Below are 15,552 nucleotides of genomic sequence, written 5' to 3'. Positions count from 1 at the left end.
ATGGTGTTTGTTATTGGGGGAAGTGCTTGTATTACCTGATGTTTCTGTGTGTCTTTGTATGCCTCTAGCTGTGTGTTTGTGAGTGTGTGTGTGTGTGTCTCTCTCTATCTGTGTGTTTGTGTGTGTCTCCATCTGTGTGTTTGTGTGTCTCTATCTGTGTGTGTCTCTCTCTTTATCTGTGTGTATGTGTGTGTGTGTGTGTGTGTCTCTCTCTATCTGTGTTGTGTGTGTGTGTGTGTGTCCATCTGTGTGTGTGTGTCTCTCTCTCCTTTATCTGTGTGTATGTGTGTGTGTGTGTGTCTCTCTCTATCTGTGTGTTTGTGTGTGTCTCCATCTGTGTGCGTGTGTCTCCATCTGTGTATCTGTGTGTGTGTGTGTCCATCTGTGTGTGTGTGTGAGTGTACCTGAGGAACACCTGGTAGTATTTGTCATCTTTGATGCCGTCCTCCATGGGAACATTAACAGAGTGCCAGCGACCTTTACCTAGACCTGTATCACACACATCCCCCGTGCCTACACACACACACACACACACACACACACACACACAGACAGACAGACACACAAACACATATATACACACACACACACACGGACGGACACACACACCCAGACAGACAGACACACACACACACACACACACATATACACAACACACACACAGAGATGGAGACACACATACACACACACACACACACACACAGATAGAGACACACACACACACACACACACACGGAACAGAGAGAAAAAAGGAGCCCTTTAATAAAATAAACACATGAAGTATCTCTCTGTGGCATCCATCCATGTTTAATCAAACTACTTTCACCAGTAACTATTGAACTAAACAAGCAGCTAACCAGCCCTATAGGACGAACTAGAGGACTAGCGAGGTACATCTCGTCTTAACCAAGCAGCTCTACTGACCGGGGAAGAACCCGGGAGAGAACTTGTGGAGCGAGACGGTCATGACCTTGGAGGTGAAGCTGAACGCATCCTCCACACCTGGAGAGAGAGAGAGAGAGAGAGAGAGAGAGATTTAACTCTCCCTTTTATAATTACATTCTTATTTGAGCTTTTCCTCAGAATTGATATATCTGTCAACATCATCGTTTTTGTATTCGTCGTGTTTGTTGATTGTGAGTGAGTGAGTGCGTACCGTCTCCATGGTGAAGGTCGACATCTACATAAAGCACGCGGTCGTATTTCTCCCCTCAGCTTCAGGATCCCCAGCACAGCATCGTTTCACATAGCAGAACCCCGACGCCTCGTCCCTGGTAGAGAGACATAGAGACACAGGGAGAGAGAGACACAGGGAGAGAGACACAGAGAGAGAGAGAGACACAGGGAGAGAGAGACACAGGGAGAGAGACATAGAGACACACAGGGAGAGAGACACAGGGAGAGAGACATAGAGACACACAGGGAGAGAGACATAGAGACACACAGGGAGAGAGACACAGGGAGAGAGACATAGAGACACAAGGGAGAGAGACACACAGGGAGAGAGACCCACAGGGAGAGAGACACACATGTGGGAGAGAGACATAGAGACACACAGGAGAGAGACAGAGAGACACACAGGGAGAGAGACCCACAGGGAGAGAGACAGAGAGACACACACAGGGAGAGAGACATACAGGGAGAGAGACAGAGAGACAGACAGGGAGAGAGACACACAGGGAGAGAGACACACAGGGAGAGAGACACACAGGGAGAGAGACACACAGGGAGAGAGACAGAGAGCGGGGGCGAGAGACAAACACCCCGCCCATATAAATGAGCAGAGCGGGGAAAAAAAAAAAATCAAAGACTGATACGACGTGAGACGACAGACGGACTTCGTCGGCTAATAAGACAAAGTGACGCAAACTAATTACACACTTTCTTAAATCTTAAGAGGGAAAAGCGTGATAACATTTTGTCATAGCGATATTGCAACACTGCGGCCCGGCCCTCTGGAGGGGGGGGGGGTCCTACACCCACTTCTTGGCGTGGTGCCAGCCCCCGGCCCAGTTGATGGCGACGTCACAGCGGCGCTCCAGGAGACACTGGGCCGCCGTCAGCGTGGCCCCACCCACCGCCGCCGCGTACTCAAAGATCCCCTCCACGATGGGGCAGTCGTAACCTGGAGGAGGGGGAGAGGAGGAGAGGACGTGATGGGGGAGGGAGGGGGGGGGGGTTGGGGGATAAGGAGTGGGGGCAGAGAAGATGGATGAGAGAGAGGGGGGAGAGAAGATGAGAGATGGAGAGAGAGGGAGGGAGAAGGGAGGAGAGTGGTTAATGTTTTTCGTTTTAAAGATGAGGAGTGAGGCAGCGTTCTTGCGTCTATAATTACGTCCAAGTCAACTTTATTCGCCTGACCCATATTTCCCAATCACAGCCCCTTTGTGAATAACCCCAGAGACCTCATCCGCTCGTGGAAAAACAAAGAGTGAAACGGAGAGAGGGAAAGAACACAATGTGTGCTTGATTAGAGACCCAGTGATAACCAGGAGAGAAGGGCAGATAAACATGGCGGGACACACGGACCGAGAGAGACAATGACAAGAGAGCGGTGGAGACAGGAAGGAAGGATGGACACAGGCTGTGGTGGTGTGGGAGAAACACAACAAAGAGAGGAAGAGAGCGAGGGATGAATGGAGGAGGAAGGGCAGGGTCGAGAGAACAGAGGCGGAGGGAGGGCAGGGGATGACTGGCAGGATGGTCCAGGCTCCTGAGATAAGAGGGGGGCGACTGGTTCGGTTGAATTTCTCCAGGTACAAAATTGGAGAATTTGAAAATATTATAATTATTAATGCATGTATTACTTCCGGAAATGGTTGATTATAGGATTAACACTGGTTTTGTTCATTTTTTTGTATGGTAAATTTAGTGACCAAGTGTTAAGGTATTAAATTAAGAGATTATTGCGTTGAGCTATTTAAGTATCTTGGTAGAGTAGACTAGTTAGAGTAGTTAGAGTAGGGGACGACAAGAGTAGTGTCTTATCGCCCTCTAGTGGCCAAATCACATTTGATTTTGTACCGCGTACACGACCCTAACATACTAGATTTTTTTCTGCCCTAATTATGATGTTAAAAGCGTTTTTCACAACAATCAATCAACATTGTTGTTGTTTTCCACATATTTTTCCTCCTCTTCTTGTCTTCTTTGACCTTTTGCATATTTTCATAGATAGACTCTTTCATCCAAACGGACTTACTGTAAATTCAGACACATGTCATTAAGGAGCAGGAAGGGCTAAGTGGGCTTACCTACAGAGATAGGCTGCGGACCTTGGGGATTTGAACCCAGAACCTTCACCACAAGAAAGACACATTTGAAAAAACTGCGTAGAATGAAACAACGGAACGTGCAATAGATGCCATTTTAGAACAGACAGCTAAACCCCCCCCCCCCCACACACACACACACAGACACACACACACACACACACACACACACACACACACACTCTGGTTCGTACCCAGGCCGTAGTCCCCAGACTGGGGGTCGTCGTTGTCCCCGTCCTGGCTGATCTTGTGCAGGTGCTCCAGGTAGGCGTCCGTGTGGAACTGGGCCATCTCCTGGATGGTGGCCATGCGGGGCTTCACCACACTGCAGAGACACAGCGGGCCGCTTGTTCGTTTATAATAATTAGACGACAAACTGTTTTATATTTTATGACGGAAGAACGTACATGTTAAGGTGTGATAGAAAAAACACATTTGGGCTCATTTAGATCCACACATAAAATGTGTTATTACACATAATATAAAAAAGTGAATGACTTTATGTATTAAAAAGTAATGTTAGGGACGGTTAGAACGCTGCCATTCACTATATGGTCAGCAATAGCTTTCATAGTCAACATGGGATACGACTATGTAACTACTAACTATGGGAACTAGTAGTAATCCACTAGTTCCCATCTTTAGTAGTTACATAGGATCTACACATCCAGATTTGCTTGGATGAGATGTGGGGTCGCCCTATTTATTACACCACTAGACACAAACACCAACTGTTTTACTAAAGCCAGTGAGACACTACATTGTTGGTAAGTTTAATTTTGTGCAAATACTGCATCTTTCTTGGGACATTGTTGGGGTCAAAGTGGCTCTCATAGCACCACTTACCTCATGTCGTCGAGGAGCCCATAGGCCTCTATCAGAGAGTGCACCATGCTGGCCTGCACAAAGAATACAACACATCATTGTTGTTTTCATAGTCATATTATTAATTCGGTATTCGTCCCGGGGGATATCGTTTCTGTCACTGCTTCGGTTACTACTGTAATTGCTCTTCTCGAGATGTAGAAAATATATATACCACAACTAAATAAATGAAATAACAAATATGAGCACATATGGACATAAGGCAACACAAGTATAGAAAGATTCCCATCTATATGTGTACAAAATTGCAATGTAGACTTCTGTGGTTTATAATCTCGTTTTACACGACATTTGAAGAAAGTATAAAGGTCCATATAAGTTTATACGGGTTTATTCCCAGAGATGTATCGTTATAAAGTGATACTAACCGATTCAACTTACCCGCTTGGGCACTTTGGATAAGGAATCGCATGTTTCTATGTACTCCGGGCTGTAAATGTATGCCACTTTTCGTTTGGTGCGAGCGACAGTGTCGCTGTCTCCTTTGCAACTCATTTGCGTTCATACAACAGGCAATAGTAGGAAGAATCCGATTTAAAAAAGCACACGAAACAGACCGACAATGTCGGGTCTTGGTTCTCGGAGCGTGTGTTTCACTATCAACAGACCCCGGGAAAACAGGACCGCGGGTAACACATCTTGAATGAGAGTTTTATGAAGGGTTTACACATTTGTCCGTCTTGAAATATATTATATAAGGGTAGAAATTGTGTACAATAATTAAGGTGGACTTTCAATGCATTCCGCCATAAATGAAGCTTTACAGTTCTTCGTTCGTTTTTCAAGTTTTCTGTTTTTGACTGGCGGACCATTATACCGGTTGTGCAGCATCACAGCGATGCATCCTGGGAGTTGTAGTATTTTCTTTATTTATAGCACATAATCGATCAGAAAATAAAATGTGTATGCCACTTTTGTCAATTAAATAAACTAATGTTCTAAGAAAATCTAAATTCTTTATTCCTTGGTGCTTTCCGAGATAAATTCCTCCATATTTAGGCACTACAAATAAGACAAATCATTAAAGTTCTATACAAAGTTTTAAATAGAAATACAGACTTTATTAACTTACCTTTTTACATTTAATTTAATTACCTTCTTATTATTAATGAACTTATTATGAGGTGTTGAGATGCTGTATTGTGATGTAGCTATGCCAACAAGCTGAGATCAGAGAGCCTTCACCAAATAACCCCTGATACCACACAGTTGTTAATATTACATATTTTAAATAGTTTGAGTCTTACAGTTAACCAATAGTATGATGTGTTCCTAGAATCACATGAAATTACATTCAATAATGTAATGCCATCAATCATTTTATGAACATTGTGTATTTCTAAAATATTAAAAAGAGCCCTATTTAACCACAAGGTGTTGATGGGCTGAGCCATTTTGAAAATCAATCCCTTTGTGACATCACAACGTGGGGTGTATCAACTAGCAGGCTGAAGCCGTTATGTCTATCATAGATCTGCAAATGGACACTCCATTCTGAGTCCACTTGTGATGTCACACGTGGAACGAATTTGAAAGGCCTTGCAACGGTAAATCAACCTAACTATCAGTGGTCCAACAGGTACCCCTATTTTATATGCATTTCACTAACAGAGTTAAACAAAAGGTAGGTTCAAATCATTTACTTTTATACGAAATTCCTTTTAAAAGGAACAACCTTTGACACATTACCAAACTATTTAAGTTTCTAATTCAAAATAAAGTTTCCAATATTCTGGTTCACCATTAACATAACTCTTTTACCATCAATTGCTCGGATTCAGTTACATGCAATTATTTACCGCAATAAGAAACTAAGACTAAAAATACATCATCCATTCATTAAAAGAATGATTCAAGCAATAGTTTTGCAATTATTTTATACATTCAACAGAAAAGTTAACTTAATAAAGGACGGCTTTAAGATTTTTTGCATAAAATCTCTTGTACAGTGAGGTTAATGACGCTTAACAGTAAACTCAACAGTGTTAAGATTTTAAATCTCATCAGTCAGTCAGTGAGCCATTATGTTAACAGTATTGTCATAACCTAAAATTATTCAATCATAATGTTTACATTTTTGTCTATTGATATTACCTTCTTTAAGAAGCTACAACACACAAAACACATCAAGGCTTGTATCCATCTGTGTAAAGTTGCCTTGAGCATGGCGCCCTCTAGAGGCAAAGGCTGGGGATGGTTTAACAGTGCACGGCGCAGGAGGCATCTTCTTGTTTGTTAGCTGTGTGTGTGTGTGTGTGTGTGTGTGTGTGTGTGTGTGTGTGTGTGGTGTGTGTGTGTGTGTGTGTGTGTGTGTGTGTGTGTGTGTGTGTGTGTGTGTGTGTGTGTGTGTGTGTGTGTGTGTGTGTGTGTGTGTGTGTGTGTGTGCGTGCATGTGTACGTATATCTGCACGCAGTTGTGCGTACTTGTGTATTCACTAGTGCATCCGCATCCACGAAAAATCCAACACTCTCCCATTCAAAGTCTGGCCGCACGTGCACGCCCGTGGCCACGCTCCACTGTGCACGCCCGCCGCACGTGCCCGACTGCACGCGCTCAGTGCACGGCGCCCACTGCGTGCGCTCGCTCACTGCACGGCGCAGGCACCGGCGGGCAGGAAGTCCTGCACGTAGGTGGCCACGGCCTTGGTGAGGTAGGTCATGGTGCCGAAGCGGCCACTGGGGGCGCTGTCGTACAGCAGCCGGCACACGCCCGTGGCCGGGTCGCGCTCCAGCAGCTGCTCCCCGGCGCCCAGGTCCATCTGGAGGGGGGCGAGAGCACAAGGGGGGGGGGGGGGTTAGTGTTGGCACCAGGCTGGACAAGTGGGCAGTGAGCCCCTACTACCGGCTTCCCCTGACCCTTTTACTCTGATATCAGGACGGGGTGAGGGGGGGGGGAGGGGAGAGACAGAGAGAGGGATGGAGAGGGGAGGAGGACAGAGGGAGAGCAAGAGGGGATGCGGAGGGAGGAGAGGAAAGAAAGAAGGATGGAGGGAGGGGAGAGGATAGAGGGAGGGAGGAGAGAGAGTGGGATGGAGAGGGGGAGGTCAGAGGGTGTGCAAGGGGAGATCGAGGGAGGAGAGAGGGAGGGAATGGAAGAAAAGATGAGGGAGGCAGAGGGGAGTATGAGGGGAAAGAGGGGAGAAGGATAGACGGAGACAGGAAGAAGATAAAGAAGAGTGAGTGGAGAGGGTGGTTTGGGAGAGTAGTGTGTGTGTGCGTGTGTGTGAGAGTGTGTGTGTGTGTGTGACCGTGTGTGTGTGTGAGCGCGCGCTCACCTGATCCTTGTAGAACATGTCGTTGGCGAGGTGCACAATCTTCTCCACGTGCACGATGGAGCCGATGCTCTGGATGCTGTCCACGTCGGCCAGCATGGTGAGCACCAGGATGGCCTCCACCAGCAGCTGCCGGTACTCGGGCTGCGGCACGCGGTTCAGCACCGCCTCCACGTGCACCGAGAACTTGATCTCCCCAGGCGTCATCTGGGGTAGGGGGGGGCAATTTGTGACATCCCACGTGTGGGTATGTGTGGTTGTATGGGCCATTTGTGACATCACAAGTGGGAGTGTCCACCCAGACGGATATCAGTGGGTAGCTCAGCCTACCATTCTACTCAGTGGACTGCATCAACCGCTCATCTAAACACATTTACTGTAAACGTTTACTATGATGTCAAATGGATGAGGTTCTCTCACCTCTCTGGTGGTTGAGGACGGAAGCACGTATCCCTCGATAGACAGACCATGACACTGGAGGAACACATCCAAGAAGATTGAGACTTACAAAGGGTGAATCATATTTCACTTCATTGTGTACTTGTGTACTATGCATGGGTTGGATGGATTCTGTACTATCTTTGTGTATCAACCTTCTGCAGAATCTTCCAGACTTTCTTGTAGAAGCCGACGGGCACGCGGTTCAGCGCTCCGTCGAGGCGTCTCCTGCGCAGCCATTGGCCATGCCTGGTATCCCTGGCAACCGGGACACTCTCAGGAACATCCGGCATTTCCATGGAATGCACCCTGAGGCGCTGCGTAGTGGGAAAACACACGACAGTTAAGACCAACACCCTACATCGTTTCTCTAGTGTTGATATTGTTTCATATGTTGTTGTATATTGTACTTTTTGTTGAACTAAAGCGACAGGTAAAGCTAACTTATTTTACAAAAAGTAACAAAAAAAGATGACATAACCACAGTTTTTCACGAGACCAATATTGTATATTAGCATTGGCATTTTAGTCTAATTTACAAACTTGCACATTTCGGTAATGCACCTAAAAGAAAAAAACGGATATTTATTTGACATATTATTAAGACAAACATTCTTACCCCAGGTTGTTCAATGTCCAGAGACTGGGAGGGGACACTCTGGAGGAATAGAAAGAGAAAAGACAGACCAGAGATAAAGATAGAGAGGGAGAGAAAAAGTTAGTGTAAGCTAAAATGAAACAAAGTATTCCAAACCGCTTTGAACTGAAAAGATTTGTTCCCCTTAATTGCAAACTCCAAATACATCAGCGGAGACAAAACCTAAAAGCTTAAATTAAAAGCACAGTGGAAAAGCACAGATTATTATTTTGTGGCGTGAATTAACATATGATGTACCCAAGGTCAGAAAAATGACTAAATTACGGTTGTGTACAAAATAAATATACAGAAGCCCCAGTGATATTAACTGTTCATTCATGGAATAGTTTATATTTAATCCAATGTTTTAATTGATTACATAAAATGTACGTACACCTAGGATGATGTGAATCACAGTTAAAGGCAAATAATTAAACGGTTCCCATACAATGGGAAGAGGATTAAGAATGGCCATTAAACATGCCCGCTACAAGCTTGCTTCAGCACTTAGTCCCGTCTCATACTCAGCATGATAATGATATTTAGTGAAACCGCTAACGTTAGGGCGTCATCACCTTGTGTGACAAATTGTACTCAACCTGAAAAGGAGACATACATAGACACACACACATCCAACAAAAACACTGTAACATTATAATGTAACACCTATAACATAAAAATGTATGAATCAATCAAATTATTGACACGGTTAACTTGATTGGCTCTGACAAGGATAAGGTGTGTACCGTCTGCGATGACAAATATACTCTATGACGCAAACAATACAGTGAGTGCTGTTAACTATTGACTTAATATAACTATAATGTTTTCCTGAGTTCCTTGCCTATTTGACCACAATTTGAAGCCAGATGTCTGTTTAAAAACATTATTCATAGTTTAGTTTATTCATTGATTTAACATGGGCTATGCATGACACAACATTTGGGCCACAGTTATATAGCTTTATAGCTCATTTACATCTGCAATCCCTGGAATCACACTAATTACATTAATCACAACCTGTGAAATGATCCCCGTTTTCCATAACCGTTACCCTGGTGAAATAGCGTCAGTATTTCTCTACCTTCATAACATCCGTCAGGGACAACCTATGGTCCATCTGTCAGAGGAAAACAACAACCGATCAATGTGTACCCACTGGAAACACATGCATGTATAAAACATTGTAAGACATTCACTTAAGGTAGTTTGGGTCCAGATTCACCACAACCACCCTCCAAATCCATCCCCTGTACAGTTACGTTTGATAGTTAAATTGACCGCTACTGCTAGCCAAATTTGTTATTTTGCATATAATTAGCAAAGCGTAGCATATAACTTGACTTGTTACCTTATGTGGCCCCTGTAAAGAGAACCTGGGGTCGATCTGTGACAGGGAGGAAAGCAACGCAGGAGACATTTCTCATGATGTGTGCGTGGTCATGCCAAACGTAACACAACCACGATTCAGGTTGATTGGTTAACACCACGCCTGTGTTTACCTGTCGTGGTACCTGTGTGAACCCAAGTGATTTTTCTATTTTTCTGTTGCATCACCTTCACATCATTCGAGGCTAAACCTTCATTGCCATGTGATTCATTTACTATAGATATCCATGCATTGGCAAAATGACCAATTACCCTTAATTACCTCAAAACGAATTTGCTTTTCAAAACAGTAGCACACCTCACTGGAGAATTACAGCCCAAATGTTTGAACCATTAATATGTGAATCAATATCATGATGGATGACGGCGTCATCACCTTACTGGGGTCTGTCAGGGACAGTCTGTGTTCCAGCTGCAAGGGGAGACATGCAAGGACACATCTCAACACCGCCTCACTCAAGTCTCCCATCAGGGGACTTTTATTTTGACATCTTGACCATGACCTTGATCTTACTCGTGCAAATCTTACTTTTCAAACCCACCTCACCAAGTCTTTGTGATGTGAACTTTTATTTTGACATCTCAACCTACCCACCCACCCCCACACACACACAGCGTGTCCTACCATCTTCATGTCGCTCTTCAGTTTGCTGATGCCGGCCCGCTCACTCTTGGTCGCGCCCTCGTTGCCATGGAGATGGATGGAGATGGCAGGACTCACTCCGGTGTCCACCTCAACCGCTGTGCCCAAACACACACACACACACACACACACAAACAATTTAGTTAGTTTTCATTTGATAGGGACAGATACAACTCATGTGGATTGTGCACAATCCAGCAGGAAAGCATCATAGCATTTGTAGCTATGATTTGTCCGTATTGAGACGGCAGGTTGCACAGCAGAGTGTCCTGAAGAAGGCAGAAGGTGATAGGTTGCCTGTAAACCCGCCCGTGCTCGGGCTAAAACGTGTGAGAGCGTGACTACCATGTGACTACCAGTGCCGATACTACAACGTGAGTGAGGCCACTTGAGTTCAACATCTTTTTTGTTTGCAGAATACACGGCTTACTCTGACATTAGACTTACAGACATTAGTTCAATCGCAAGCTGCCTCTCGCATCTGGAAGATGTATATGTATTTATCAAGTCACACAGGCCCATCAGTCACGATCAGAACTATGAGACACACAGCCTATAGTAGGCCTACCGAGCTTGGTAGATGTTAAGCCCCAGACAACTGGAGTGGTTTTTAGTTTAAAGGGTTACAAAAGGAAAGGCCTACATTGTTCAGAAGGAGATAAAGTAGGATATATTGTTAATGCCAATAGTGACTATTTTATTTAATGAGGCTATATAATTAAACGAACAAACAATTCATTCAAGATGTTAAGAATTAGGTATAATCGAATGATACCGATCTTCTTAGCTTGGAGCAAAGTGCTTCTATCTGCCCCAGCCGGTTGGGTCTGGACGGAAGTTCCACAGACGTCTTGGGTGATTCCAATTGGCTGTGGCTAGTGAGACGGAGGCTGTGATTGGCTTACTGTTGCGCTGCACTCCGAACTCCTTCCCGCTCAGGATGTGGTGGAGGAGGTTCTTCAGCTCCGAGGGACTCAGGCTCATCAGACTCTCTGTAGCCTCCGCCTCTGAACGCACACACACACACACACACACACACACACACACACACACACACACACACACACACACACACACACACACACACACACACACACACACACACACACACACACACACACACACACACACAGTACAAGATACAAGGGTTACATTTTACATTTTTTACATTCCACTCTACCCTCGCTCTCTCTATCCATCCCTCTTCACTGTCCCTCCCTCCTTCCCTCTCTCTCCCTCCCTCCCTCCCTCCCCCTCTCCCCCGTACCGTTACAGTTGAGCGACTGGGCCAGCTCGGTGGCCATCACCTGGATGATGAGGCCGATGCGCAGACGGAACATCTCGGAGAAGAGATCCGGGTGGGTGCGGATGCTCATCGCCAGGAACACGATGATCTCCTGTGGGAGAGGAGGAGGAGGTGGAGGGTGGAGAGAGGGAGAGAGGAGGAGGTGGAGGGTGGAGAGAGGGAGGGAGGGAGGGAGAGAGGAGGAGGTGGAGGGTGGAGAGAGGGAGGGAGGGAGGGAGAGGAGGAGGTGGAGGGTGGAGAGAGGGAGGGAGGGAGAGAGGAGGAGGTGGAGGGTGGAGAGAGGGAGGGAGGGAGGGAGGGAGAGGAGGAGGAGGTGGAGGGTGGAGAGAGGGAGGGAGGGAGAGAGGAGGAGGTGGAGGGTGGAGAGAGGGAGGGAGGGAGGGAGAGAGGAGGAGGTGGAGGGTGGAGAGAGGGAGGGAGAGAGGAGGAGGTGGAGGGTGGAGAGAGGGAGGGAGAGAGGAGGAGGTGGAGGGTGGAGAGAGGGAGGGAGGGAGGGAGAGAGGAGGAGGTGGAGGGTGGAGAGAGGGAGGGAGGGAGGGAGAGAGGAGGAGGTGGAGGGTGGAGAGAGGGAGGGAGGGAGGGAGAGAGGAGGAGGTGGAGGGTGGAGAGAGGGAGGGAGGGAGGGAGGGAGAGAGGAGGAGGTGGAGGGTGGAGAGAGGGAGGGAGGGAGGGAGGGAGAGAGGAGGGGGTGGGAGAGAGGGGGGGGAAGAGCGTAGAAGATGGCAGAGTGCGGGCCGGGGAGGAGAGGGGTGTGGGAGAAGGAGAGGACCGATGTGTGTGAAGGAGGAGGAGAGGAAGGAAGAGGAGGAAAGGAGGAACACCTTTCACTGTCAAGTCGTTTTGTTGGATCGAGTTACCACGCGAATGGGAAAACCAAAGTGCCTAAACGAGGACCTGAGTGAGCACGGCCACGGTGATGTTGTGCTCGCTGGCCTCCTGGATGAGCAGGGTGAGCTGCTCCAGGGGGATGGGGGCCGTGATGGTCTTCTCCCTGGGCTCCGGGGGCAGGCCCACCGTCAGGTGCTTCTGGTGAGCCAGCAGATCAGAGCACGCCTAGGAGGAGCGCGGGGACCAATCAGACGGAGCGAGCCTCGACAGAACCTCTCTCCTCGCGTGTCATCAGAAAGATTGTAGTGAATGAGACGTGTACTATAAATAAATATGAATAATAGTAGCACTAGTATAAGAACAGTCTAGAGTAGCAATAGTAATGAAAATGTTTTAACAAGAATGCTTGTCTTTAATATACTTTTGACAATATGCCAGTGTGTGTGCGTGTGCGTGTGCGTGTGTGTGTGTGTGTGTGTGTGTGTGCGTGCGTGCGTGTCCTCCACCCACCCAGTCCAGCTCCTCCACCTTCTGCCGCAGCATCCCAGAGATCATGCGCACCAGGCCCCAGAGGTGCTGCTCCCCGGCCCGCTGGTACAGCTCCCCCAGCAGGCAGCGCACCGTGGAGCCCTTACCCTGGAGCTCCGTGTCCCAGTCCAGACCCCTGCACACAGGAGGGGGGGGGGGGGGGGGGGGGTAGGATGTCCTGGGTGAGCAGCAGTCCTTCTCCAGCCGTGTGGGTCGGGACCCAGGGCAAAGCACTCGTGATGTCACGTTATTGACCGTTCAAACCCCCGTGCTTCACGTTTGGTGACGTGTGACCCAAATACTCACTGGCCCGTCACACCGCGGGATCATTGGGCCCTAGAGGCTGAGGGTCAAGTCCTTACGGGCCCTGGCTAAAAAAGAGAAAGGCTACGGACTAGCGGCCAGATGGTCCTGGCTACGACCCCCTGTTGTCTACAGTGTACCTGTAGGACCCTAGAGCAAGAGGCTGTCTACCCCCTACCTGCTCCTTGATGAGGCCTCTGGGTGAACAGGGGGTCACTTTGGATAGAAGCGTCTGCTCATATGTTCTAAACGCCCTGGCTTTATGTGTGAGCCAACAGCCACCTTCCAGCCTCTACCGTCCCTCCGCTAGAGGCCAGCCCGGCGGTGCTCACTTGTCCTTGAACAGGATGTAGAGGATGTCCCCCTGGTCCTGCAGGTTGTGGGTGTCCTTCAGCAGCTGGACCATGGCCTCGTGGTCCACCGGACCCGCCCCCGTCACCACCACCTTGGGCCCCTGGTGGGAAAGGATGGAGGCGGAGAGGACGAGAGGACGAGAGGATGAGGACAGAGTATGAATGGGGTTGTCATGGCAACGCCAAGGTCCTCGTCACCTTTGCAGTCTCGGACGGACAGAGAGACAGGCAGAGACAGAGAGACAGGCAGAGACAGAGTGACAGAGAGACAGGCAGAGACAGAGTGACAGAGAGACAGGCAGAGACAGAGTGACAGAGAGACAGGCAGAGACAGAGTGACAGAGAGACAGGCAGAGACAGAGTGACAGAGAGACAGGCAGAGACAGAGTGACAGGCGGAGACAGAGAGACCGGCAGAGACAGACGGACATTAGGGCAGAGAGGTAGACAGACAGACAGACAGACAGGCAGACAGGCAGACAGACAGACGGACAGACACCTACCTGGTGGTCCTGTGGTTCAGGGTTGTCAGAGAGGTTGAGGTGCAGTGAAGGCTGAGCAGAACGAAACAACTTGTTGGGAACATACATGTTCGCATCTGGGGGGAGAGACACATACTTTATGTTTCATTTTGGGATGGCTTGTAAATATATTAATATAGATAAATATCCGTACGGTGTATGTTGATGATATATATATATATATATCTTAACATGTGTACTGTGTATGTTGATATATATATCTTAACATGTGTACTGTGTATGTTGTAGACATACTGTGTATGTTGATGATATATATATATATATATATATATATATATCTTAACATGTGTACTGTGTATGTTGTAGACGTACTGTGTATGTTGATGATATATATATATATATATATATATATATATCTTAACATGTGTACTGTGTATGTTGATATATATATCTTAACATGTGTACTGTGTATGATGATATATATATCTTAACATGTGTACTGTGTATGTTGATGATATATATATCTTAACATGTGTACTGTGTATGTTGTAGACGTACTGTGTATGTTGATGATATATATATATACATATCTTAACATGTGTACTGTGCATGTTGTAGACGTACTGTGTATGTTCAGGCCCTGGGCCTTGCTCATCAGAGACACCATGGCCTTGGTCTTGGTGGCGGCGGCCTTGAAGCGGCCCAGCCCCTTTGCGGCGGGGGACGGCTTCTGGGGCGCGGCGTGGGCCAGGAGCTGGTCCAGGTACTGGGACAGCTCGTCTGACTCTGGGTCTGGAGGGAGGGGGGGGGGGGGAGAGAGAGGAGGAGAGGGGAGAGAGGGGGGGAGGGAGGAGAGAGGAGGGGAGGGGACAGAGAGGAGAGGAGGAAGGAGTCGAGGGGAGGGGACAGAGAGGAAGGGAGAGAGAGGGAGCGAGGATGGAGATGTACGGATGGATAGAGAGAGTTATAAGAGTGTAATGACTAAAGAGGGCGCAAAAGAAACAAACACAATGAATGTATTTTCATCAGCTTCTACTCAAGCTAACGTGCTACGTCTCCGCTAAGTCGCAAGCCACCATGCCCTAAAGAGGATACCGCCTTAGAGGAAGACACCAATACATTCATGTCCCTTTGAAGGGGGCCAGCTTTGAGTCAGCCACTTAAAGGGGAAGTGTCACAGTCTGCCGTACTCTAACATAAGAGAGTGTTGCTCCATG

The 15,552-nt window shown here is 47.4% G+C and overlaps 2 protein-coding genes across 2 annotated transcripts; both read right to left on the bottom strand.

The window, feature by feature from the left end:
* Window positions 1–404: 404 nt before the first annotated feature.
* Window positions 405–4,726, bottom strand: hdac8 (histone deacetylase 8; the record flags this gene model as incomplete). The annotated part of the gene is given in 9 exon segments (XM_084489806.1): window positions 405–513; window positions 925–1,002; window positions 1,157–1,208; window positions 1,210–1,242; window positions 1,244–1,271; window positions 1,984–2,125; window positions 3,467–3,597; window positions 4,119–4,171; window positions 4,539–4,726. Coding segments are annotated over 9 exon segments (740 nt in total), but the record flags the coding sequence as incomplete, so codon positions are not given.
* Window positions 4,727–5,782: 1,056 nt separating this feature from the next.
* Window positions 5,783–15,127, bottom strand: LOC311372869 (phosphorylase b kinase regulatory subunit alpha, skeletal muscle isoform-like; the record flags this gene model as incomplete). Its single annotated transcript, XM_084489805.1, has 16 exons — window positions 5,783–6,916; window positions 7,433–7,636; window positions 7,850–7,903; window positions 8,023–8,184; window positions 8,487–8,525; window positions 9,589–9,624; window positions 9,856–9,891; window positions 10,270–10,305; window positions 10,519–10,634; window positions 11,442–11,543; window positions 11,804–11,933; window positions 12,737–12,895; window positions 13,181–13,334; window positions 13,834–13,955; window positions 14,357–14,451; window positions 14,960–15,127. Coding segments are annotated over 16 exons (1,787 nt in total), but the record flags the coding sequence as incomplete, so codon positions are not given.
* Window positions 15,128–15,552: the final 425 nt, after the last annotated feature.

This window comes from Micromesistius poutassou (genome assembly GCF_964030765.1).
Source record: "Micromesistius poutassou genome assembly, contig: SCAFFOLD_1268, whole genome shotgun sequence".
Lineage (NCBI taxonomy): Eukaryota > Metazoa > Chordata > Actinopteri > Gadiformes > Gadidae > Micromesistius > Micromesistius poutassou.
Note: the sequence above shows the minus strand (reverse complement) of the source record. Positions and strands in the feature narration are given on the sequence as shown.